At 38.1% G+C, this 27,659-nt stretch overlaps 1 protein-coding gene across 1 annotated transcript in view; it reads right to left on the minus strand.

The window, feature by feature from the left end:
* Positions 1–1,622: 1,622 nt before the first annotated feature.
* LOC117402311 (ras-related protein Rab-32-like) overlaps positions 1,623–27,659 on the minus strand; it is a 41,847-nt gene continuing 15,810 nt past the window's right edge. Inside the window, exons 2-3 of the mRNA XM_034003337.3 lie at positions 16,587–16,867; positions 1,623–5,686 (exon numbers count right to left, since the gene is read on the minus strand). Coding sequence (XP_033859228.1) covers positions 5,537–5,686; positions 16,587–16,867 — 431 coding nt within the window. The 3' untranslated portion in view covers positions 1,623–5,536. The remainder of the gene's footprint in view (positions 5,687–16,586; positions 16,868–27,659) is intronic.

A 27,659-nucleotide genomic window follows, 5' to 3' on the forward strand; every position in this document is an offset into this window, starting at 1 on the left:
GGAGAGCTTAATCACAGGGATGAGCTATCTGGCTCCACGTCCTCAGACAGGAACTACAGCTCCTAGAGACGCAGGACGTCTTGGAGAAATGTGTGCAAAATTCGCAGAAAGCGGTTTACTTGGAAATAGACATGCAGGCTGGCTTTGCATGTGTCACCGGGATAAAATCCAGGTAGAATGCAAATAGCAAGCAATGTTTAGTAAAAAGTACATTGCCGCCTCAGTGTACCAGACAGTAACTGTGGCAGCAGTGTGGAGTAGTGGTTAGGGCTCTGGACTCTTGACCGGAGGATTGTGGATTCAATCCCCAGTGGGGACACTGCTGCTGTACCCTTGAGCAAGGTACTTTACCTAGATTGCTCCAGTAAAAACCCAACTGTATAAATGGGTAATTGCATATAAAAATAATGTGATATCTTGTAACAATTGTAAGTCGCACTGGATAAGGGCGTCAGCTAAGAAATAAATAATAACTGTACTGTCAACAAGGCCTGCTTGTTACTGGGAAGGCAGGCTGGTGTGCATGTCAAAGTACTTACAAAGACCCCGATATCTAACTATAGTGTGCTCTTGCTCATTTTAGTTTACTGCACTTCCACTGTAGTTTTGCAGGATTTCCTATTCATATGGTAGACATTCAAGGTTACAGATCTGAATGCATTGTAGACCTTTCCAATTGAATGATACATGATAGTATTTATCATAATGATCTGGCCACAGAAACTCAGATTACATTCATGGTGTTTAAATCATAAAAATAAATAAACATGTGAAGCCTTTATTGTTAGCAGGAGAAAAGTGTCTTGCAACAGCTCTTATTCAATAAAGCATTGTAATTGTATTATAACATGCGTACCTGGTTTTAAAACTGCAATTATAGCCATACCTCGTAATTTGCAAAGATCCAGCCTTATATAAACTTATTAAATAAACTTGGTCAGCTTCTCAATATTTCAATGACATGGAATATTGATTTTATTTTCTGAAGATCACATGGTAGCTATTTTAATGGGGATCAACACCTGGAAAAAAAACACCGTATTGTGCAGAAATCTTTTTAATTAACAGCATTTTACAATGTATTGTGTTCCAGTTCTCTAAAGTAAAATACTTATTGGAGTTATAAAAATGTGTGATATTTTAGCTTTTATAACAGGTGCTGCTGAATGTGTCTGAAACCACAGGACCAACAGATTTAAAAAAAAAAAAAAACAAGCTCTGTAATGGTCAAGGCAACTTTTCAAAGAGACCTCTTTGTACAGTTATAGATACATATAGATTACAAATCCCTGGAAAAATGACTGTAAGCACTAGCATGTCCACTGAAATCCCCTGCCTATAGTGAATGCAATAAATACAGCAGTTCTTACATCCATTAAAGGCAGTGTTTCAGGGACGGGTTAATGGCTGGTCTACCCGATATACTTGCAAGTTATTTTCTGATAGCTCTATTAAGGTCACATGGGTGTTTTACAGTTTTTATTTTAAAAACTGAATCTTTAACAGCAAGAAGGATAAATTATATCCATGCCATGTTGCTCTTTAATGCTTTTGAGATTGTATCCACAAATGTATAGAAGCAAGGGTAGAATAGTAATCTTTTCACCTAACAAATTATCACTATGCTAATTACACCTTCCTTATGCTGTTTGAGTTCTTAAACATATTAAAATGAACAGTATATATTTCAGTGCATGCCTTTTTCAAGCATTTCAGACCAACTGCACTAAATTAAAGTTAATCAGGTGTGAATCCAGACATCCATAAACTACAGTATTAGTGAATTAAATGGCTCATAAAGCATCCAGAACCTAATGGGTTGAACACATTTATGACACTGAACATGTCCTTAAATATGATTTATTTTTATTTTCTGCAAGTACAAGGTACCCGCTGAGAAGCACTTCCTTCCTTTCAGTGGTACTGGATTAACAGCAGGAGTGTTCCTACTGTAGGGTAGGGAAGAGTAGCAGCAAATATGCACATCATCTGAAGCCAACAGAGCAACTTATCCAAAGAACACGGCAAGTGAATCAAACGCGAATCAGTGTCAGTTATTACAGTACAGTATATACCAGTGCCAAAGGGCTTCAAAAAGTGAATGCTGTCCACAAGGCAGGCATCTTGGACACCTAAATGTTATTTGACATGATCAAAAAAATTACAGACTGTTACTTTTTTTTTTTTTTTTTAATATCAATTGCAGCATCCAGGAGCTTCATTGCTAAGTACAGTTTCTGCCCATTTGAATAATATTAATGCATTTAATATCAGGAACATCACAATCTTTATTGCACTCTTTCTAGATCAGTGTCATCTCCTTTATCATGTATAACACACAGTATGTAGTCCAATAAGTGCTGGCAGGGCTCTATAGGTATCAAAGTATTCCTCCATTAGAGCATTTGGGAAAGGGTTAATATGTTGCTAATACAGTGTTGGAAAATACCTTCTTTCACTCATGCAATGTACAGTATTGTGCATTTTAACATTTATCAAATTTGGAGAATCAATGACTTGACAAAAGTACTAGATTTTACAAATTGTAGCTACATTGACTTTGCAGTTTGTTACTGTTACTTACAGTAAGTGGAAGTGGAAATGGGCAGGTTCTTGTAAAGAAAACGGTTATTGTTAACGATGACACCTTGTAGTAGTTCTAGCTGCCAGCACCTTAGGCTTGATGATTCAAATACAATGTCTTGCATTAAACATAAATATAGTTCTGGAAGGGAATATGTGCTATACAATTCCACTTTATTGACAAATGATAGACTCAAACTGACTGAAAATGCATTTGAGATGTTGTTTGTTGATTGCTTACCAAGGGGTGCACTGGGATAGGTAATGAGGCACATTGTAGAGATATCAGCAAACCAAGGTGATTTTATTTAGAAATCAACCACTGTGATTATTACCGTGTGGTCTGCAGCAATAAATAACCATGCCCATCATAGAACCAGCAATAGAACTGTGGCAATAACTGAAATACCCTTAAAACCCTTTTAAAAACAGGTTAAATCCTTTTCATTGCGGAACGACCAGGACAAAGAAAAAATAACCTAGTTACAAACAGATTTACTGTGTAATGTATCATCAGTGTTGAAGGCAACAAAGCTAGTAAGACTATGATCATGTGACATGATGGCATGCAATGTGCTTGTGACATACAATAAATTGCTAATCCTCAGTTTATGCTGATGTTCTTCTAGTGCATATGTTCAAGTTAAAGTTTACGTACACATTCTAAAAAAACCCCATTAAAATTAAGTTGAAATGAGTTGTGTGTTTTTCCATTTGTATTTTTTGACTCAATCTTTATTCTAAAATAAAAGTTCTTGTTTAACAGTATGTTTATGCACAATAAGTAATCAAGATGGATTATATAGAAATACAAATCTCCACTTTGCATCCGTTTACATTTTTTGTTTAAACAAAACACACCATACAAGCTACTCCTTTTCTGTACATAAAAACAAACATTCCTATGCTGAAAATGAAAAAAAAAAAAAAAAAAACAAGCCAAAAAATGTATATAAAATGCAAGTTAATATGTAGTTTTCTTACAAATCATTATAAAAGCAGCAACTGACTAAGAAGTAATGTACTTTTTACATGCTGTTTCAGGGTCATCGGGAGTGGTAAACTCTTGTTCAACTCCCAGTAAAATGCGTTATTCATAGCCTTTTTTTTAATGCAGGACAGAAATGTAGTTTTTAGAACACACATTTTATTGCTTATCCACTGGGACTCAATGTTCATATCTGGGACCAATTTTAATCAGCAAATCGGGAAATCTTCTCATTACAGAGATCATCTTTGCTGGTTCCCTGGTCTAACTGCTTTGTATTCAGACAACTGGCTCTCACATTTAACCAGTAAACTCATCGTGCTATGGCTTGAGGCCTGGTCACAAGCCAAAGTTGTCATCTTGTGGGCAGGTTGGGTAGTGAGGATGGGTTGGAGAATTACCTTTAAGAAGATACTTCTTTGTTCTGTACACAAATATCATACTATATGTAGAAGCCAATGCCATGGGGATACTTATTAGACAGGGCTTTCTTGGTGGAAAGATTTTAAAACACAGATTAGCATTGGCCATAGTGTCAAGACAGGTCCATCAGGCTGAAGCATCATATGCATACCAATTCAGTGTTGCTATTTCTTTTTTGCATGAGGTTGAGCAACAATTAGTTTTGTTTGAACATAAACGGAAAACCTTTATTTCTGTCTTCACGTTGGCAAGTTATTAAACAATGACAAAAATACATTCTGTCATTGTATTGATTTGCAGTGAATTACCTTGTTGCAGCTGTCAAACTGCGTATGTAAAAAAATATAACAACATATATTACATTGTTTATAGTACTAAGCAGTTACTGTACAATCTCAAAATAGTAGTACCTACAAATTTGCAGCAAGACAGACATGCATATAGTGTTAGCATATAGGATATAAATATAGGGTACACGTTAAATTCATATTAGTTTAGAGAGAGGTTATATAAAGATGTAGATTCAGAGACATTTAATCACCATTGTAATTGAGGTGGCTGTGCAATACAATTTATGTTCATTAACATTATAAGTCACCATGTACTTTAAAGGCATTAAAACCCCCTGAACCCAGAAAATTCCAGTGGCAATATAGTTCTAATAAAAGTGCTGTAAGGCTAGGCAAACATAATGAGTTTATCCTGAGTGCCCTACCACTACATACAAACTACTTGAGACCTATGGCTTTTTTTGATGCAGCTGTAAAGTTTGCCCCCATTATTTAAGAACAACATAATTTAAATAAAATGTTATAAAATTAGCAATAAAACAAACAAACAAACAAAAAATGCAACTAAGTTCTTTCAATATTTATAATATTAATGCTGAAGGCTTTGGATCACAATTAAAAGAGAGTCCTTGTTTGACATTTGGGCAAGCACCTCACCCCAAGGCTGGAAAATTCCCCAGTCTCAGCTACAAGACAGAATAAACTCTGAAACTGAGTTGTGGCATCTAAAACTAGGTAACCTTGAGGTAAAAAGAGAAGAACCTGAACAGCAGCAAATCTGAATCCCTTCAGATAAACCATTGGTCCGAGACAAGAATTTGATATTTAAAATAACATTTCCAAATGATCCAGAGGCCTATTAGTTAAGGCTATAGGCTGGTTTGGGAATTTGTCCATGGGTTTATTAAGGCTTCTTGTAAAGAATTTTTGATCAGTTAAGTAGCTAAAACAAAACTGAATTATGTTTTTATTTTATTTTTTATAATGCCAACTGATAAAACACCCCCAGTTACTCTGTAGGCCTTCTAGGAGTGCCACAGCTCCATTACTGGTTCTGTAGCATATTAAGGTAGTGGTACACCACAAGCCAGGATAAAGAGAACTATATGGCTTATTGCCTGGCCTTATTACACTGTGTCCTGAGCAGCCAAGTCCAACATGACCAGACCACAGTAGGTTTACTGTTGAGTCATGATATGTAGCTCCGAGCTCCAGCCCCTGACTTGAATCCACTCTGGGAGAGCCATGACTGTTAGCAGCACTGGGATTTGCTCTCTGTTGCCACTTTCTCCTGATCCAGTTTTACTGTATCCCCATTACTGTCCTCATTAGGGATGCCCTTGTCCTTGATTAGGATGTTCTCCACCAGGAATCGGGCAGCTTCCTCCACATTAATGTTATCCTGCGGAGTGAAACACAAAGACATCTTGCGAGACCCGAATACTGTGATTGACAATGACTACTGTGGCAGAGTAGGGGGAGGAGAGAGGAAAAATGTAGCCCAGAGGTTGACACAGGACGACATCCCCCAGAATACCTTGGGGGCAGGGTTTCCCCTGGGTTCTAGATTTCTGTAGTCACTAGTGACTAATACTTTCTAAAAACATTAGTCACTCCAGATATTCAATAGTCACTACTGGCGCACAGCTCAAATTTTCAAGGGTGTTAAATCACTGCATTGACCAAAACAATTATTTAATTAAACCATTTTAATAATGCTCTACAGCTCTAAATTGGTAAATTTACAGCTGTAAAGTTTTAGAACATTAAAATTCAAGAACCAGATTTATTTGCCCTGAAAAGCTACATACAGACACAGAATGCATTATGAATTACTTATACCATGTATGTCTTTTTATAATAAAAAGAAAAAAAACATTGTTAGAATATTATATACAACCCATGGAAACAGAGTTTTGCAATAAGGCTGAAACTTTGCTGCTTGTTTTCTTTTTCTGTTATCTGACGCTTGTGAGCTTTGTTTGTTCTTTTTTGTCTGCTGTTCCGAATCCAAGTCTTCACTTTCTACAACTTGTTGTTCTGTTTGTTCTATTTCACTCTTGCTGTGGCCGCGCTGAAAAAACGAGTGGATTTTCTTCTGCGACATTTTACAGTATTGGCTAACAGTTTTGTTTTTTAATTCGCGCGCACAAGTTTACCGCAATCATGTATTTATATTGATGATAAAGTTATAGAAAATAAGGCAAAGAAAAAATCACTATCTACGCATCTCTACAGCTGACCTCAATACGAAAACATATTACTGGCATTTTTAAATTATTGGTGACTAAAACGTACAGTACTGATGCTAATTAAAAAAGAATAATAAAACGCTTACCTAGTATCAGTGTGATGGATGTCCCTGCTTGTTACCACACAAATCACTGATGATGGCAGGGAAATTGGAGAGAGCTTCAGTCGCAAGACATTTTTGGTGTTTTTAATCTTTGATGGTATTTCATCTTGATCGCCCTTTGCTAGTAATGTACTAGTATTGAGCAAACAACCCATATTTTTTCACTGGATTGAAAGCTAAAAACTCTTACTACTCTCACACCAGACGTAACGGCTTGTCAAACTAGACCGCATAACAATACTGCGGTTTCTGACTGGCCAAACATTCTGTAGTTTGAAATGTAGTACTTAAGTTACAATAAACTTTAATCGGGTCATTGAAAAGAATAAATATCGACTTGCAGGCATGAACGCACACAGGAAATAAAATGAGTTAAAGACTAGGCTTTTAGTTTTTTAAACTTAAAAGTTTTTTAAACTTTTTGTATCCCAGACAGACTGCAGTAACCGCCCAACTGTTTATATTACATTTAAACAACAGGGCTTATTTAAAATGTACATACTTAATATGTAAATTAGCTGTGTGTGCACTGAACGCTCTGTCACAGCACATCAGTCTGGTGTTAGCGATTAAACATTGATTACATGACAAAAGTTTGCAATAGATTGGCAATTGGTACTAAATAAAATGCGTTGTCTGCCATTTCAGAATTTTTCTCGAGTACCCCCAGGGGTACGTGTACCCCAGTTTGAAAACTACTAGAAGAAACCACATTACCAACAGATACAGTTTAATAGTAGTAGTATTTAAATGTCATTGTCCTCACTGGTAAATTCTTCCAGCTTCCCCTTTTATTTTGACAATTTCCATATAAAAAATGTCATTTTTATCTTGACATTTTTCATTCTTAGCCACCAAGTAAATATTTTGGACAGTTTACACTATGTATTTCATTGGTTTTGTGGATTTGCTATGTTTTTAACTTACTTTAATACTGCACATAATTATATAGTTTAGAAAATGCTATTTACCAAAACCATGCTGCACGTGAACTGTATTACATAATAATTTCCTTTATTCCGATTCCAGTGGTGTTTTCTCAATGCAAGATGTATTATATACAGTGCCGTATAAAATCACATACACTGTATATATATATCATTTTATCATGCTCGTTATAGGCCTACTGGCAAAATGGTCAAGAGACAGTTGGTGCTTAACACATACGGAATAATTTTGGCCCTGAATTTTAGCATTTTTGGTCATAGAAAAGACACATTTCACATATTTTATAACGTTACCGTAGGCTACTTTTTTTTTTTTTTTAATTTAATGCGTTTTCGTTTCACTAATCTTCTGCACACAGTATTTTTAAGGACAACTATGATAATAATATTTCAACAGTCACTGCCGAAGCTTAATATTTATTCTTCCAGAAGTAATGGTCGGGTGTAACAGTGATACAAGGTTATGTTTGCGCCGGGCCATGTTGTTAACAAGCCTGATGTTGTCATCCAGACTTTACTGTGAAACTGCCTGTAACCAGGGAGGGTGTGAGCGCATTCTACTGGACTCGAGAATAAAGGCACGAGAGTTTAATTATGAAAATGCAAGTATAAACAAACAAGTAAAAAAGATTAGCCTGTCGCCAGACATGTCATGGTAATACAAAATGCATTAATTTACTGCGTATTGGTATTGATTGCGTCTGGTCAGGGAAGGGGGACACACGAGCGCGTTAAGAGAATTTCAGCGGGACATTGGCGCGGCCTAACGCGAACACTGCGGATGCAAAGGTTTGAGCAGAACTCTCTGTAGTCGTGAAAGCGCAGCAGCAGAAGCTGTCAGGTTGCAAAGAATAATGTGAGGCTGAAAGTTACAGCAGTACCTAGTACAGCCTCATAAAGCGGTCTGGGTTACCATGGTAACTAACACGCAACATGAAACTGAGGCGCTGAATGGCTGACTGCATTTCGGTCGCCTACCACGGGATGAGAACGTTGAAGAGTCAATGAATCGATGAGGCCGAGGCGCTGATCTGATCAGCAGCAGTGACTCTTATGGTTTAGCAATCCCTTCTTTTGAAGAACGAGACGTTGTGTGTGACTTTAACAAAAGGGATTTTTTTATAGTACAATCAGAAACGATCGTCACTAGTGACGATTCCACATTTTTTTTTGTCGTCACTTTCAAAAAACATTCGCAAATTACGAGAGTGACGAGCGACAGCGAAACTCCTGCTTGGTAGGATGATTGGCTATTGAGCCCATAATGAGACGCAAATGTCTGTGATCAAGCAGGCAGGTGAATATATATATATATATATATATATATATATATATATATACTGTGTATATATTTCCCTAGATATTTTTTTCATTCTCAGAGACTAGCCTTTTCTGGAAATATGCAGTAAGCGGACAGTGGCACTATAGTTATTGAAAAAAAGATAAAAGAAAATATTTTTGAATAAAAGGATTTGCAAATTTTTGTTTTAACATGCTGGAGGCCTAGAGCAAAAATTGTATATGCAAGCCAGTAGGAGCTCAACTCACCACCTAATACTAAGTGCTTCTCAGATTTTGCAATACACCTAAACCTATTATGGATAGTAGAAATGGTGAGGTTTTTTTATGAATTGTTAGAACTCTTTAAATTAACACTGCGGCAATGTTGAGCAACCTTTCACATCAATTACTGCAACAGGGGACATTAGTCTCCATCAGCAGCTGCAATGAAAAATATAAACAGATAAAAACAGTAGAACCAAGGAGCAGCAGCCAAGACCCATTCAGTCTTATTGAAAATATGACAAGTGAGGACTGTCAGTCTCACCGACTGTGGGATGACTCGAGGATGGCTGTCATATAAGGGTTACTGGTTATAGAAGGATAAACAAGCCTAGCATAAGCTGTAGCAGGAAGGACAGATACTGTATATTGATTTGCACTGAAAGGGTCAGTGTTGCATAAACTTGGGATCCTTTCACACCACATGTAAATTCTGTATCAATTTATTCTAGTCGATGTTGTATGTTTACATAAAAGACTTTAATTTGTCTTCAAACCATTGTGATGTTTAAAAAATAGTACTTAAATATATATTACAACATTTATACTGTATATTACTCAGATTAGTGGAATTATCTATATGTAACTATGCTGAATACCTAACAAGGTTTAGGAATTATTTTTAGTGCAGTACAGTGTGCACTAAAATAGCACTGGCCTCATTCAGTAGCTACACTTGTACTATAATCAATCAAAAGGAAAGTCTAAACCTTTATCAGACCTGCCAGTTAACAGTTATATTAGAAAAGAGCCTGTATCAACTAAAAAAAAAGGCAGAGGAAATTACTGAAAGTATAACAACAAACATAACTATAATGCAGGGGTGCCCAACCTTTTTGCATGGGTGGGCCACGTAGACCTAGGGCAACCTTGCGTGGGCCAAACAAATAAGATATTTTCATAAGATTTTAAAAGAATCATAAATATAGGTTCCAGTTTTCAATGTCTGCCAGTTTAAAGTTATCTGTATTTATTTATTTGTGTTTAGCTTGTTATTAGATTGCAAATGCTTGTTTCTGTGCACAGGACAACACACTGTACCTGTCAAATAAAACAAGCATCAGATTGCCAAAGACAGAAGGAAAAAAAACACATAAAACTCTCTCTAACTATGAATAAAGAAAAATATACGCTTACTGACTTAGTGAGAACTTTGAGGTTGTTTCTCAGCTACCAGTTTCTCAAAGTTTGGCTCAAAGTTAGAAACGCTCATCCGTAGTACATCATGCAGCTGGTCGTCTGTCAAACGGGACCTCAGCTTAGACTTATTCAGTTTCATGAGTGAGAAAGTTTGTTCACAAATGTATGTGCTGCCAAAAACTGTGCACATTCGTCTAGCAAATTTTCGCAGATTTTGGAATTGATCGTTGGGAAGCAGGGAGTAAAACTCGACCAATTTCTTCTCATGAAACATATCCTTTAAACCTGAGTTACACTGCAGATCAATAAGTTCCATTTGAAGAGAAGCAGGGACATTATCCACCTCGGCAACAAAGGGTTTTCAAACCGACGGATGTCATTTGCGTGTGACCTGAAGTCTGAAAATCTGGCCTCAAAATTCTCAATCAACAGGTCTAGTAATTTTACCATACGGGCACAAGGGAATGGAACACTCGCAGAATGAAAAATGAGACAGTGTGCCCCTCTCTGAGTGTAAGAGCTTGAGTTGTACCTGAAAGTCTTTCACATCTGAGTATAACTGGGAACCAAGCCTTTCTTCACCTTGCAGTTTTAAATTGAGGTCATTCAAGTGACTTGTTATATCTGTGAGGATTGCCAGAGTCTGAGAGTTCGGGGACATTTTTAGACTTCTCATTCATGAAAATATTGATTTCATTCCGCAGGGCAAAAAAACGTTTGAGGACATTTCTTCGGCTGAGCCAACGCACCTCACTGTAGTAAAGCACGTCCCCATATTCTGAATCCATTTCCTTCAGAAAAGCTTGAAATGAGCGGTGATTCAATCCATGTGCCCTGATTGAGTTTACAGTGGCAACGATGACATGTATTACATTTTCCAAGTTCAAAACTTTGCCACACAGTGTCTGCTGGTGTATAATGCAGTGCAGCTCCATCTGTCTTTCAGCATTGCATGAAATCAGCCTCCTTACACACCCGACCAATCACTCCAGTCTTGCTCCTTACCATGTTCTTAGCGCTGTCCGTTGTCACTGCGGCAAGTAGATTCCAAGACAGACCGAGGGCCTTACTGGTATTGGAACAAACTCTTCACCTGTAGTCCTCTCGTGAAGTGTCTGGAGCGCGGAAAGCTCCTCTGTGATTTGAAATGCCTTGTCTATTCCACGAATGAAAATTAGCAGCTGAGCACTGTCCACAATATCGTTGCTTTCATCCAAAGCTACCAAAAAATTCTCAAAATGTGCGACTTTTTCATTGAGCTGTAATTTTAAATAAGAACCGATAGCTTCGATTCTTCGAGTGACAGTCTGTCAAGACAGACTTACAGATTCCATAAGGCTTTTTTTCAGGACACATTTCCTCCATTACCACATTCATGTACTTTTTTTTTATAAACTCCCTGTCAGAAAAGGCCTTAGCATTTGCTGTAAACCTCCGGCCTCTTTTTTCAAAGATGTTATCTTTGCAATTGGTTGTGGTCCCTTGTATTCATCATACTTTTCCCTGTGTTTCTTATCGTAGTGTCGCGTGATATTATATTCCTTCCACACTGCAAGGGTTCCTTTGCAAATGAGACATAATGATTTACTTTAATGAGGCACAAAAAATAATTGATCAGTCCACTTATCCATGACATTCAACATCCACTTTCCGTTTTTTTGTTGGAGGCATTTTTGTAGCTAAGTAATACAAATTTACTTACCGGGTCTGTAGAATTGAATCAGCGACAGACTCCTGCTGATTTGAGCATGTCCGAAAGCGTACAGTATTTTCTTAGTGATTGTTGACGTATATTTGAGACGCAGTTCATCTGCAGAGCAACAATCACTAAGGACGCCAGCTACAGGCGTAAAAAGATTACATTTTTAAGTTTATTTTAGCTAGTCATGTTTTTTTTTCAGCTTTATTTTACACAAAACACACAGAAGAAAAAAAATACAAGGTCAACCTCTCTGTCCGGTTTTTTTATTATTATTTTGATCTTTATTTCCTGTAATCAACTTTTTTTTTTTTTCACGGTACTGGACAGCATTTCTTTTGACTTCACCCCAAGTTTTTGATCAGCATTTAAATTTCATAATCCTGTTTTTTATTTTAAATCTTCTTTCTTATGCAGTCATAGTACAGATATTACAGTGCAGTTACAGTAGCCTACGTAAATATTAAGAAGTCGAAATAAATGCTGTCCAGTTGATTACAGGAAATATAAAGGTTGGCGTTGTGTTTTTTGTATTTCTTCTGTAAGAGTTTTGTGTAAAGTTGAAACCCATGGCTAAAATAAACTTAAAAACTCCACCTTGACGATTCTGCGATGAGAGTTATTACCATGGTTACCATAAATAGCCTACCTCATTTTGTTTTCTACTCGTGGAGACAGCTTGGTGTGCTTTCATTACTGAGCAGTTTATGTGGCTTGCGTGGGACACTAAAAAACATTGCAAGTACCATATGCAAAAATGTGAAAATTATAATATAAAACCTGTGAATCGCTGTAAGTTATGCTGTGCTACCAAGAAGGTCACGGGCCGTATGAAATGCTGTGGTGGGCAGTAGGTTGGACACCTCGGCTCTAATGCAACATCTGATGTGTGCCAATATACTGAATCCTAAATGAATGCACTGTTTTTTATAAGAGAAAGAAAAAAAATAGTGAGTTGAGCAAATGAGGCATTGCTAAAGAAGAGGCTGCAAAGTCACATTGCAGATCAGGGACCAAGCTGGGGGTTTTGGCACTGATTCTTCCTTCAAGAGAAACTGGGTCCACCTGACCTACTTTCAGTTGTAATGGGAGCTCTCAATCTGCATCCCTTTAGAGAGCTGGGGGATTAAAGCTTCTGTGCGGAGAGCATTTTTAATGTACTTTTTTTTTTTACTTCACATAAAAAGAGGATGAGAAAACATTTTAGAATTTAGATGAAATTAAGTGTACATGGTACGAATTTATTAAATGTATTTATTATTGTCGTGCAAAATGTCTTAGGGATTTACAGTGGGGACGGCAACAACCCACAACTTTCTGGCAGGCAGTGAGAGACAAGTATACCGACAACCTGCAACACTCTGAGCTAGTGGATGTAAGAAATTAATGTCTGTTCTTCAGTATGAGGTATTTCTTACATCAACTAGGGGCAGAATGTTTCTGGGGGACAGGTTAACAGTTACACTGTAGTGCACCAGCTCCTAGAGAAGACATGCCTGATATTTCATATCAGTATCTCTAACATACTTCAGCACTACAAAGAGACCAAAGAGCTATTTGTCACAACCTTCAATTGTTATCTGGCCTTCACAAGCAAGAAAGATTAGAGAGGACAAACAAAATCAAAATTACTATCACGGTAGGGCTCCCGAGTGGCGCATCCAGTAAAAGCACTCGCTAGAGTGCAGGATGCGCTCTATAGCCTGGACGTCGCCGGTTCGAGTCCAGGCTATTCCACAGCCGACCATGGACGGCAGCTCCCAGGGGGCAGCGCTCAATTGGCCGAGCGTCGTCCGGGGGGAGGGAGGGTTAGGTCGGCCAGGGTGTCCTCGGCTCAGCGCGCACCAGCGACCCCTGTAGTCTGGCCGGGCGCCTGCGGGCTTGCCTGTAAGCTGCCCAGAGCTGCGTTGTCCTCCGACGCTGTAGCTCTGACGCGGCCGCACGGTGAGTCTGCAGAGTGTAAAGAAGCGGGCGGCTGATGGCACACACTTCGGAGGACAGCGTGTGTTCATCTTCGCCCCTCCCGAGTCAGCGCAGGGGTGGTAGCAGTGAGCTGAGCCTAAAAATAATTGGGCATTTCAAATTGGGGAGAAAATAATAAAAACTAATTGGCAACGACTAAATTTATATATATATATATATATATATATATATATATATATATATATATATATATATATATATATATATATATATAAAAAATTACTATCACGGTGTGATCCTTTTATAAATAAAATACAATTTAAAAGTATAAAAGACAGATTTTTTATTTTTTTTTAAAGAAACTAATCTAACTTTCTTCAATGTGTGAGGAAATGCATGATGGATTGTACACACAGACAGATGGGTAACGCATTGGAATACAGAACTGTCAGACAGCTGAAAATCCTGAGGTTTATGAAAAGTCAGGAAGCTAGTCATTCTTTACAATTAGGAAACTGCTTGTTGGATTTTGAATTCCTCTGCAATTTAGTTTAACAGTTTTACAAAAGCTAAAATAAACTCTAGAGCAGTTCACTGTGCTAAAACAATGGAACACCTAAGACTAACTGCCTTCAGCCTTAGGCCTTTTCACACTCCAGGCATGCAATTATTTCAGCATAATGATCATCTTATACCTATAGCTGTATTTGTGACAGTTCCTGATGAAACTATTGTGTTTTGAGTGCTTATGTGACAAAAAAGTTTCAACTTATAATGCACTTCTGCATTTGGTACGTGTCTAAATAACCTATGAGAAATCTGTTAAGATATTAATGAAACATGAAATAAATGTGAATTGTAAATTATAAATTAATATTATTATTTGTTGAACTTAATGAGGTTGGAATAAAACTGAAAGCTGTATAATAGAATTTGAAATCTTTAATAAGAAAAGCGGTTCTTGGCTTATTATTGGTATAATTTCATTCAATTATATTTTTTACATATTGGAGTTGTCTGTTGCTGTTCTTTGGCAATGTCTGAAAATGTCATTGAGCATTATGTAGGGCCAGGGGTCTGTAAGAGTGGTTTATCCCACTGCAATGAAAAGTAAATTAAGCTCTCAATTTATTTACAAGGCAGACACACAAATCACAATGACTGCTGCTGGGATACATTTCAGCTTCAATGAATGAGCGTAGGTTTGAAAGGACCACATGTGATTCAGACCATGCTTATTCAATAAATGGCCTCTTGCTGAACTCTATTCCGTATTACTACAAATTAAAGTGATTGTGTTAGTTGGGTGTTGTACTAAGGCTATTGAACCTCAATCTATGGGGAAAGGAACTTGTGGGGAAGTGCCTTATGAAGTCGGTCATATTCTGACCCTGACCTACACTTTGGTCAGCAGTCGGGTAACTTTCAAGACTTATTTTAGCCTTGGGCATAGCAAGCAAGTATTTTTACTCTAAAAAGCACATTTGGAATCCCCCTGGGGGCATCTATCTCCCTGCAACACTATGAGCTAGTGGATGTGAGAAATTCATGTTTGTTCTTCAGTATGGGGTATTTCTTACTGATATACTTCTTACATCAACTAGGGGCATTGTGTGGCTCCCGAGTGGCACATCCAGTAAAGGCACTCCACCCGGAGTGCAGAATGCGCCCTATATAGCTTGGAGATCCAAGTCTGAATCCAAGCTATGCCACTGCCGAGTTCCCAGGGGGTGGCGCACAATTGGCCAAGCGCTGCCTGGGCAGGGTAGGGGTTAGGTCGGCTGGGGAGTCATTGACTTACCGCACACACCAGGGACCCCTCTGGCTGGCTGGGTTCTTGCAAGCGGGCCGGCCTGTACGCCATTCAGAACTGCATGGTCCTCCGACGCTGTAAGTTCTGAGACGGCTACACGGCGGGCTTGCAGAGCGAAAAAAAGCGGACGACTGACGCCACTCGTTTCGGAGGACGCGTGTGCTCGTTCTCGTCTCTCCCGAGTTAGTGCGGGGGTTGCAGCCAGGTTGAACAATAATTGGACATTCTAAATATTAGGAGAAAATCAGTAAAAATAATTGTTAAAAAAGGTTGCCCAGGTTGCCCAGTTTAACAAAGACTGAAGCATGGTGTGTCTGGAATCTGTGCTTTTGAAAGTTCCACCCTTTGAATGAAACATTGCAGATGTTAATTCAGGGATGCATCGAAAGAGAGAACCAGACTGATCAAGGTGACCTGGTTAAACACCTGCCAGGTACATTTTCATTCCCAACCTGGCAGCCTTTTTAAATCCCCCATCTGGAAACAAGTATGTACAGCAGGGAGCTGTGTTGTGTAAAAGTACACTCAAAGGACAGCTATCCAGGGTTTTTGATAAACTTTCTTACCTCTTATTAGCACTTGCAGCATTATCCCTGCTCCTTTTTTGTTTGTCTATACTTTTTCGGGGGGGGGGGGGGGGGGGGGGGGGGGTATACATAGATTGTGCCCATTTTTTCAAGTTCTATTTTATAGGTTTTGCTGGTTTTTACAAGTACAAATAAATATTATAAACCATTAACCATCTAACTAAACTACAATATTTCAAATCGGAATTACTTTTATTTTAAACCCTGTTCTCTTCATGTTCTGTAAAGAAAGGTTCCCTATTTAGACATAATGGGTGCCATTGGAGTCACTTACCTTGGCAGAAGTTTCAAACCAGCCTAGGAAGCCGCTCTCTTTGCAGAACTGATCCATGTTGGAGGACTTGTCTCCATTGCTGTCCTTCTTTTGGTCGCACTTGTTGGCTAGGAGAACAACAGGGATATGGCCCCCGTTGGGCAGCTTCACCTTGCTGTCCAGGTCGTGTTTCCACTTTGAGACTGCCTCGAAGGTGGATCCTCTTGTCACGTCAAAGACCACGAAAGCTCCTACAGCCTCCTTATAATACACCCTGGTCATGTTACCAAACCTCTCCTGACCTAAATGAGGAAAGCAACAATTGTTAAAAGGGTCACTCAATGGCAAGCTAGACTAGAGCACTGGGTCTAAAACATATTTTTGGCTTTGTCTTGAATGAAATATAGGAATGGGAAAGGCCAATAATTTGTATTGAAGGATAGGACTTTGGTTTATTCAGGAGTGGGTCATATTTTATTCCAAAACCTACCTATTCCAAAAGTATCCTCCCATATTTTCAGTGTGGCAATTAACTCATGAATAAATCAATACAACATTCACCCTTAATTGGATGGATGACTTACCAATCTTGGAAACTGGTCTAGTGTAATACATTGTAAGAATTTTGTAATAGTTTTTATATTAGAACTAATTATTTATTTAAAAACTAATTATTATTTCTTCTGCAACAGAGAAAACTGAGGAGCTGGGTGGGGTACTTTGAGCTCAGGAATGTGAGGGCCTCTTTATGAAGCAAAGGAATGTCTTTGGGTTGGTTTGATCTACAGAACATAGAGGAAGGAGGAGTCATAAATGACATCACTACAAAGGTGTGTGTTGAAAGTTATAAAACTGCATTGAATGTTATAAAACTGCATTGAATTAGTCTGAGCTCAGTCAATCTTGCTGTAGCCCAGGGACCTATATCTCCGTCCATTTAAAATTATTCTTTCAAGCTATACAAATAAACATATATTTAAATTGAATAATATTGTTTATCAGTTTTTTCCCCCCTACAACATGTAAATTGTATATTAAATCTGAAGGCAATCTAATCAGTATCTGCTGAACCCTGTAGCATTCTGTCAAAAGTGCCGTTAATGATAAGATTTGACCAATAACCCACCTCTAAAGGTCAGTGGAACTTACCTTGATATGCTATCACAGAAATGATCAAAGAGGCATATTTTTTAAATTAAAGACTACACTCAAACGAACTTTGGGGAAATACTACTGTAGCACCAATAGGATGAAATTGACAGAGGTATACAATGTTGTATACTATGCTTGAGGCTTTGTACTGTACTGTCTCTGACACCTTGGTTTATTATTTGTAAAGTTTTTCAAGTATCAGACAATATTTACAGGTGTTCTAACAGAAAAGGGTGAGGCTACAATATAGTACTTTTCCTACTGCTCCTCCTTTGTACAGTATGCAAACAGGAATCGCAAGTCCTGCACAAGCACTCACATGCCTCAAATGAAATTAATAATTGGCTTGTAAACGTGTAATTTTGAAAACAAGAAAATGTTGTTTAAGACAAAGTTAAAATCTCTTGGTAAAATTAGGTCAGTGCTACAGTACATCCTTATATTTTAAATATACAGTAAATTGGTAAATTGCTTAATTAGGATTTTTTTCAAAAGTAAACAGCATCTACTGGTAACATAGCTATCTTTTATGTTATATACACTGCAACCACTCTGTTCTATGATCCAATGCCTTTAGCCAAGCTTAGGCTCTTTGGATCCAGCATAATATAATGTAATAGGAAATCCTGAATTCAACTGTGGCTTTAAGTCACCCACACCCTCTCCTGTAAGCAGATCTTGCTTGTCATTATTCTTCTGTTACACTGGGTTACACTGTCTGACTGCCTAGCATAAAAAGGCTGGGGATCCTTGTTCAAATGGCATGTAACCTCCACTCCATTGAACACCAGCATGCCTGGCAGGCAGAAAGATATTTTTCAGTAAATTCAAAATGACACTTGTGTTCATTCTCTCCTTTAAAAACTATAGTTCCCATTCAAATACAAAATGTATCCATTACATAATGGGTTAACTTTGTTTACCTGAAAATTATGAAACTTACCAAAGCTGTCACTCAGTGACCGACAGCATCATCATGCCAGTCTCTGCCCTTCCTGAGAGACACTAGGCTCTGTGATGATGTTTGAACAGTGCCATTTTCTTTTCAGCCTGATTCGAGCAAGCTGCAGAGAGATTCATCGTTTCAAATGGTTTCATCGAAAGCTAAGTTTTTGTTTAAAAAAAAAACAAAAAAACACACAACAACGTATATAATTCGATTGTATGTTTCCTTGTGGCACGCTGGGAGCCTGCAGCTTGCCTACACCTCATTTCACCCTCCTCTCTGTGTCACGGATCACTCCGGCTGGAGTTGTATCTCTGAGGAGATGTTTCAAGCTATCTGGGCTCAGGCTAGTGTGTGCACTTGTGTATTGTGTATATTATATATCATTTTGTACAGTGTCAGTTGTTACTGGATTATTTGTATAGTGGTAGGAACTGCCTGTGTGTCGCTTTCTCTGCAGTTTTTCTTTTCTAGGTCACTACGTGAGTTGCTGATATTTTCAGCTAACAGTATTTTCTGGAACCAGATTGTGCTTGCTGACTCACGCTCCTGTACGAACACTTTGGTGCTCAGCTGGCTGGCTACACCAACCGATCCATTGGCAGGAGCCTTCCGATCGGCGAACTGGTCTCTGTGTTCATGCTGCAGTGGTGGCACTGCACCGGGTCACAGCAGCCTCAGTACCCTGGTACCGCACCGAGCCGCGGCTGCACCAGCACTTAATAGCGGTAGATCCAGGTCCAGTGCATTGCACTGTGTCTTGTGACAGTACCATGTTGGTCTGCCTGTCATTGCAGCTGTAGGTATCCTATAAAAAAATATAAAAAAAAAATAAAAAAGTAACCAAGGTTCCAGTGGACCCGGGCTGAGTCTCGACTTGAGCTGTTTGTATTATTTTTTTCTTTAGACTTGTAACATACTGTACAGCGGTAACATACTGTAACATACTGTACAGCGGTAACATACTGTGTTGCTGCTTGTGTTTTTTGAGGATTTTTTGTTATAAGTACAGTCTACCGCATCATCCCTGTTACAGTAAGTACTGTATACAGGAGCTGCAGCATCATGTTAAGTCTCAGAATTTTCAGGTAAACAAAGTTAACCATTATATAATGGACACATTTATATTTCAGGGAACCAGGGTTATGATAATAAGCTAACGATTTCTCTATGGTATGGCAACTGTCGTATCTGTTCAAAGGCACTGGCTCTTATGCCAAAATAATTCTGTGTGATCTAGGGAATGCAAAAATCATATCAAGAAAATATTGAACATTAGGTTATTTACACCAATATATGAGCTACTGTATCTAACAGATGTTTGTATTCATTTTGGATTAAACTGAGGTAAAACTATTCATAATAGGTCTCAAGTTTCAAAACAGACGCATAGCAATTAAAAAAACGAAATAAAAAAAAAACTTAGATAAATCCAATTTAACCTTATCTTGTTATGAATTTGATTTAAGATAATACTCCAGTTTAACTAAAGATACAGTTTTACAGTAGAGCTGGTAGAACTGTCATATAATTTGCACTTTATTGCATTGCTAAATTTAGCCTCAAACTAAATGAGCTGGATTCACAGGAGACAAGGTACTGTGCCCTGCCATGCCTCATTTCAAAATGCATGAGTTTAACATTCTAGATACAGAAGATAGAATACATTTGGGGCCAATGCAGAAATAGTGGTTTACATGACACACACCGTATGTGCCTAATAACAATTAATTAATTAATTTGGATTAAAATAAACTACATTAAAAACTGCCCTGTACAAAAGGAATGCATTACTTGGAAAACCCTTGTCAGCCGGTCAGCAACATAGGTTAGGATATAACCCCTTTATCCTAAATGTGATGCTGACTGTGGAAATGGCCTTTGATCTAATATTGCTGCCATATTGAGGTCATGTGACGTTTGAAGTTACAGCTGCATAGAGACAGTACACGGAGTTATTGTCTTAATAGTCTGGTCCCAAATCTTAAAAAGAGGTCTGGAAAATGGGTTATAAGGCATTTTTTGTAAAAATGTGGTATACAATGGGTTCCTAATGATTTTGACCTGCTGAATCCAAAAATGCTGTATATCAAGCTGACATTTGTGTTCTTGACCCTCAAAATTAGGAAAAAAAAATGGCCACCAACTATACTGTATACCTCTATAACTTCTGAACTAAATGGGATAGAATGATGATCCGAGTGTCTTTTCTTACATTTTAGGCATCCACAAATCCATTAAAATGAAAATTAAAACTATATGAACATGTCTTAAAGGGGTTTCTTGGTATGGTCAATGTTATTTTCAAAATGGCGGCCATACAAATATTGATTATCTATTTCATTATGACGTTTCAGGCACAAAGTATATATAAAGATAAAACTATACACTGTTGTTTGTACTGTGCAAGTAGGCTAGGCACCATAAAAATACTGACCCAATTTATAAAAGCATGAAATGTTTTTTCAAGCTATTTTAGATAATAATCCTTTAATTAATATTTAACATTGAAGTAAAGGACATGTTTTATTTAACAAAAAACAAGCAAATGAAATAATAATAATAATAATAATAATAATAATAATAATAATAATAATAATAATAATATATAAGAAAATGCAATGGCTGGCAAAGGCTATGGGAAAACAATAAGAGCACACAAAACACAGTCCAAGCTATTTGGCAGATATTTCTACCACAGTTTCTTGAATATCTGCAGAATGAAGATATTCAAAGTATTGAGAAAGCAGATATTGAAGAAGATGAGGAACATCTAATTACAATCCTGTCAACACAGAGGTTCAGAGATGTGCTATCCCAGTTTGGTGAAAGCTGTGCTGCAGATCCAAACTTCAAGTTGTGGTGGGAATACCTACACATGGTAAAAGTATTACTAATGTTCATCAGGGCACAAAGAGAGGGATTAGGGGAGCTGCAGTTGTCAGCATTCCGTTGCATGCTTCCCTATTTCCACAGATATGACCATACAAATTATGCGAAGTGAGGAATCATCTATCTTGCAGAGATTAACCAACTTCCTGATGAAGTCCTTGAGCAATTCAAAAGGGGAAATTTTGTAGTAAAAGGTGAAAAAGACCAAATTCAACCAAGTAGATCCTGATCGGGGCAGGAATGGTTAAATGGAACGGGCAAAAAAGGAGGAGGAATAGTAGGAATAACAAAGACTGTATCTGCTTTGAGTAGATGGGCTCTGTCTTTCAACCTGCAAGCACAAATTGCTTGACATAAGGCAACTTTATGGTCTCACTTTAGATTCACAAAGAAGCAAGCATGAGCCGTAGACACAAAGACTCTGAAGCTGAAGAGCAGGTTGTTCAACTCTTTAAGAGATTTGGCATGTTCTAGAACAAGAATGCAGGGTGAGACCCTGGAAAACATTGTGACAAAAGATCAAGCAACAATGGACATAACAAATGTGCTTCTTAAAGCAAAAGACTCTGGCCAGAGGCAGGTTGAAGAATTTGTTAGGGACAGACTTATTCTATCTGAAAATGGAAGTCCACCAAAAAGGTTCTCCGATCACTTGCCAAAGTACAAGAAGAAGTGTTGATTTAGATGCAATACTAAAGCATGAGCTTCTTCCAGTCCCACTGCCACTAGCAGAGATGAATGGAAGTCTCTGCACTGGGCAGAAATCACTGCTTGTTGATGATCTGACCAAGGGCATCAATTGTCCAGCAACAATTGAAATCTCCAACGGTGCCACACTCATAATAGATGGGCAAGCACTGGTCATTGCTCTGGGGAGGCCAAACAATGCAAAAACATTTGGTGACTTGCAGATGCTTTTGCACGATCGGTTTACCATTCCGGTTCAGGATATGCTCACATTGACGTTGTTTTTGACAGCTATAAATCAGGACTCAATCAGGGCAGGAACCAGGGCCAAAAGAAGGAGAGGAGCACCTATTCGAAGACATATAACATCAGAAGATGTACCGTTACCACAGGACTGGCATGGTTTCCTATCCCACCCTGAGAACAAAGCTGACCTGGCACGATATTTATCTGAGGAGGTAGTTAGCAATTCACATTCAGGGAAGACAATTGTAGTTGCTGGGGGATTCCTGGAGGAAACACGTGTTGCGTGCAATGACTCTAACATTAATGCCACACATCTTGAAGGTTTCCATGAGGAGGCAGACACTAGGATTGTGCTTCACTTTGTGAATGCAAGTTCTGATACCACTGTGGTGTCTGCACGTGACACATATGTATTGCAGTTACTCATAGCACATTATGAAAGTATGAGGTGCACACACCTGTGGATGAAGGCAGGAACACATAAGAAGCCAAAGTTCATTCCTGTGAGGGAGGTGATTAACCCTTTGCGGTCCATTTATTCAGCGCGTCAGGTCCAATTTATTTTCACACGCGCAGTTTATTTTAGACGCGCTGTTTAAAAGTATTTTTTTCACAGTAAAACAGGTTTAAAAGGCACTGCATATCAACAGGACACTCAGAACTGCATCTCCAGCCCCGCCCAACCCCTTGTTCGCTGTATTTTTCACATACCTCTTCATAGTAGTGCATACTGATAAATCATCTCCTGATCACTCGTTTTATCACCAAACTCCTCAATAATGCGATCCAAGTCATTATTTTATTACTATAACATCTAAAAAAAGCTCTGCAAATGCCTGTGATATTCTTTGAGCGCTGGATGCGGAAGCAGCTATCTTGTTTGTTTATGTCCGTGTTATCTATGTGGTGCCAGGGCTATCTGTATTGCCCATTGAATGGTTTTCTCGGCATTTTCCGGAGAAAAAAACTTTTTTGATGATATCGGACAGGAAAGGGAAAACTGCAATGTCGGACCAGGTCCGACACAGGACTGCAAAGGGTTAAATCAAGTGGCTTAGGCCACTCAACTGCACAGCTGCTTCTACCTTTCCATGTCATAACTAGTAGTGATACAACCATGTCATAACTGGTAGTGATACAACCTCATTCCTGTCTGGCCACACCAAGAAAACAGCTTTCAATGTATTTTTTCTGGCACAAAGAACTGCTTCGTGGCCTTGGACTAGAACCTCTTACTGAGGAAACAATGGTGAATGTAGAGTCATTAATATGTAGAGTTTACAAAGTTCCCAATGTGGCCACAACTGACAAAGCAAGAGCTATACTTTTCAATAAAGCAGTGCGCCCTGAATTTCTACCCCCAACAACCGATGCTCTGAGGCACCATATTAGAAGGGCACATTTTCAAGCCTTAATTTGGTTTGAAGCCACTCGCTTGAAACCTAACCTTCCACAACAACGGGAACTCAAAGATGATCAGATGACACCAGTTCTCCTATCTCTTCCACCTGTACCTGCATGCAACTCATAACATGTGGCTGCACAACTAGATGCTCTTCTCTGAGGTGCAGATGTAGAAAATGCAGACTAACTTGTACTGGTACTTGCAAATGTGTAGGAGACTGTATGAACAAAGCCAGCAATTAACACGTATGCTGATATAATTTGCAACAGAAAATTTACTAATACTTTATCTTTATTTTATATTCTTTGGGTGGTGCATAAACTTATGCATGTGTTGAAAATACCATGTATGAATTTTTATGGCCGCCATTTTGAAAATAACTTTGACCATACCTAGAAACCCCTTTAAAGACATGTTCATACAGTTTTAATTTTAGTTTTAATGGATTTGTGGATGCCTAAAATGTAGGAAAAGACACCTAGATCATGATTCTATCCCAGATAGTTCAGACATTATAGAGGTATACAGTACAGTTGGCAGCCATTTTGTTTTCCCTAATTTTGAGGGTCAAGAACACACATTTCAGCTTGGTCTACAGTATTTTTGGATTCAGCAGGTCAAAATCATTAGGAATCCATTGTATACCACATTTTAACACAAAATGCCTTATGAAGTCTCTTAATCTTAATAAGCTACTATTAATGTTTGGTGCACACATGAATTATATGATTTTCTTATGCAAGTTATATAACCCTGCAAATATTACGTTTCTACCTCAAATGGCTTCTGATATAATACAAGGCTTTGACACTGTGGTGATGGCAGTTTTGCAACAACAACAAAAAATGATTCACCCACAATCAAACCTGAATAGCTTTAAGCTTTCGGTCTGCAGAATTGCCACAACACAGACAACTGTTTGTAACAGATTGTATATATCCCCTGCAAATGATATACTGACACATCATCCCAACCTATATCAGATAGCATCAGAACAGGACAAGGTGTTTCCACGCGATAGCATATCAATAGCTACAACTGTCAGGTGTCAGAACTGTAAAACACTATTCCTAACAGTACAATGTATTTTATTTATTTCAGTTAGAACATAAGAACATAAGTAAGTTTACAAACGAGAGGAGGCCATTCGGTCCATCTTGCTCATTTGGCTGTTAGTAGCTTATTGATCCCAGAATCTCATCAAGCAGCTTCTTGAAGGATCCCAGGGTGTCAGCTTCAACAACCATTACTGGGGAATTGGTTCAAGACCCTCACAATTCTCTGTGTAAAAAAGTGCCTCCTATTTTCTATTCTGAATGCCCCTTTATCCAGTCTCCATTTGTGACCCCTTGTTTCTTTTTTCAGGTTGAAAAAGTCCCTTGGGTCGACATTGTCAATACCTTTTAGAATTTTGAATGCTTGAATCAGATCGCCGCATAGTCTTCTTTGTTCAAGACTGAATAGATTCAATTCTTTAAGCCTGTCTGCATATGATATGCCTTTTAAACCCCGGAATAATTCTGGTCAATCTTCTTTGCACTCCTAGAGCAGCAATAAACTTTTTGTAGTGAGGTGACCAGAACTGAACACAATATTCTAGATGCGGTCTTACTAATGCATTGTAATGTTTATTTAACATTACTTCCCTTGATTTAAATTCAACACTTTTCACAATGTAACTAAGCATTTTGTTGGCCTTTTTTATATCTTCCCCACATTGTCTAGATGAAGACATTTCTGAGTCAACATAAACTCCTAGGTCTTTTTCATAAACTCCTCCTTCAATTTCAGTCTCTCCCATATTATATGTATAATGCACATTTTTATTGTCTGCGTGCAGTACCTTACACTTTTCTCTATTAAATGTCATTTGCCATGTGTCTGCCCAGTTCTGAATGCTGTCTAGATCACTTTGAATGACCTTTACTGCTTCAACAGTGTTTGCCACTCCTCCTAGTTTTATAATTATAATAATTAATAATATATTACATGTAAATACTGTAAAATACTGTAACAATTACTATATTACATATAAATACTGGTGGCAGTTCTTATGGTACAATAATTACATGATGTGTGACATTTCTGGTGAACACAAGATGACAGTTTATGCCTTTGAATACATTTGTCCCAGCTCCAATATGAAGTAAAAACAGGATATCATTCAGACACTTTACATACTTGCAAACGCATAATGTTTTTTTGGTTTTTTTTCTCCACAGATGCCAACTCTCTTTGGCAAGGTGCTCAATTATGTGTAGAGTAAAATAGCCAAGTTGATGAAAGCAATCTATATTTGTGTTCAAGAGAGAGAAAGCAGTAAGGGGTCATAAATCAAACATTTTATGAGAAAACAACCAGTGCATTACCATCTCAAAACCAATGTTCAGAATGAGATTTGATGTGCTCTTCAATGGTGTGCTTGCAAACTTAGTCAATTGTGTGACAGCAAAAATGGCAATACCTGTCTCCCATAAGTCAAGATACAGTTTAACTCGCTTGAAGGCACAGACAGAAAAAGAGAGGTGACGCAACTTGGCTTCATTTGAAAACATTTGGAAGGAGACATTTTTGCATCACACGATGTAAAAAAGTGTAAGAACCCAGATTAAAATTACACACATTGGCATACAATTCCTGAAAATTTAGTCACGTTCAATGTTGGAGAAGGACAAAGAGGCTGTCTTGTCCACAGGTATGTGGGATAGAAGTAGAAATATGAGTGCACGGTCTTGATCTTCAATGTGATAAAATTACTTTTTGTATGAGAATTACAAATCCCAAATAAAAGAAACAGTACTGTTATGTTACGTTAAACTTTTCACCATTTGCACTACAGAACTCACGTCCTCGACACAGAGGATATATGCAATATTTTTCAATACATTGGGTATGAGAAACTGTTTTGTGCGATTCACTCTGGTACTGTATGAACAAACTGTAAAGTGTAATGTATTTGACTTGGATCACTGTGGCTGCTTTAACAATACATTACAGTGGATTATGTTTGGAAGACCAATCACGTCATCATGGGATGTGCAGTAGCAGCATATCTGGAGCACATTAAACATCGCCCTAAAAGTCATCAGCGCTTAACATGGTAGGAATATATTTGTACGGTTTGATATTGCATTATTATAAAAAATTGCAGATGTCCAATAATTTTTGCAGAGGGTGCTTATTTTCACAGATACTGCAATTATACCTCCTGGTCATAACGTAGGAACATGTATATTATGGGAATATATTTTTTTGCATGTACCTGCGTATGTAAATGAAGACTCTGTGGTCCAGTGGTTAAAAGAAAACGGCTTGTAACCAGGAGGTCCCCGGTTCAAATCCTGACTGAGCCACTGACTCATTGTGTGACCCTGAGCAAGTCGCTTAACCTCCTTGTGTTCTGTCTTTCGGGTGAGACGTTGTTGTAAGTGACTCTGCAGCTGAATAAATAAAGTCAATGTGTTTTCAGTCTGACTCTGAACTTCTGAAACAGATTAATATATCACAGGTATTAAATAAAAATGTCAATAGAAAGTCTTTGTTATCACCAGTTCCCATTAGGGATGCTGTGTAGTATAGCACACTGGCAAACATCCATCAGCCCCCCTGTCTGATTTGTTCAAAGTCACATATCAAATCAGCAGGCGCCAATAAATAAAAGCATGGAACCAGGCAGAGAGCATATTGTAAGTGAAAGCCAAACAGATGACAGAGTGCATGTGTGACAATCTCTTCCCTCACCGTTAGTGCCAAGCAGATTCCCTTC

This window comes from Acipenser ruthenus, chromosome 5 (assembly GCF_902713425.1).
Source record: "Acipenser ruthenus chromosome 5, fAciRut3.2 maternal haplotype, whole genome shotgun sequence".
Lineage (NCBI taxonomy): Eukaryota > Metazoa > Chordata > Actinopteri > Acipenseriformes > Acipenseridae > Acipenser > Acipenser ruthenus.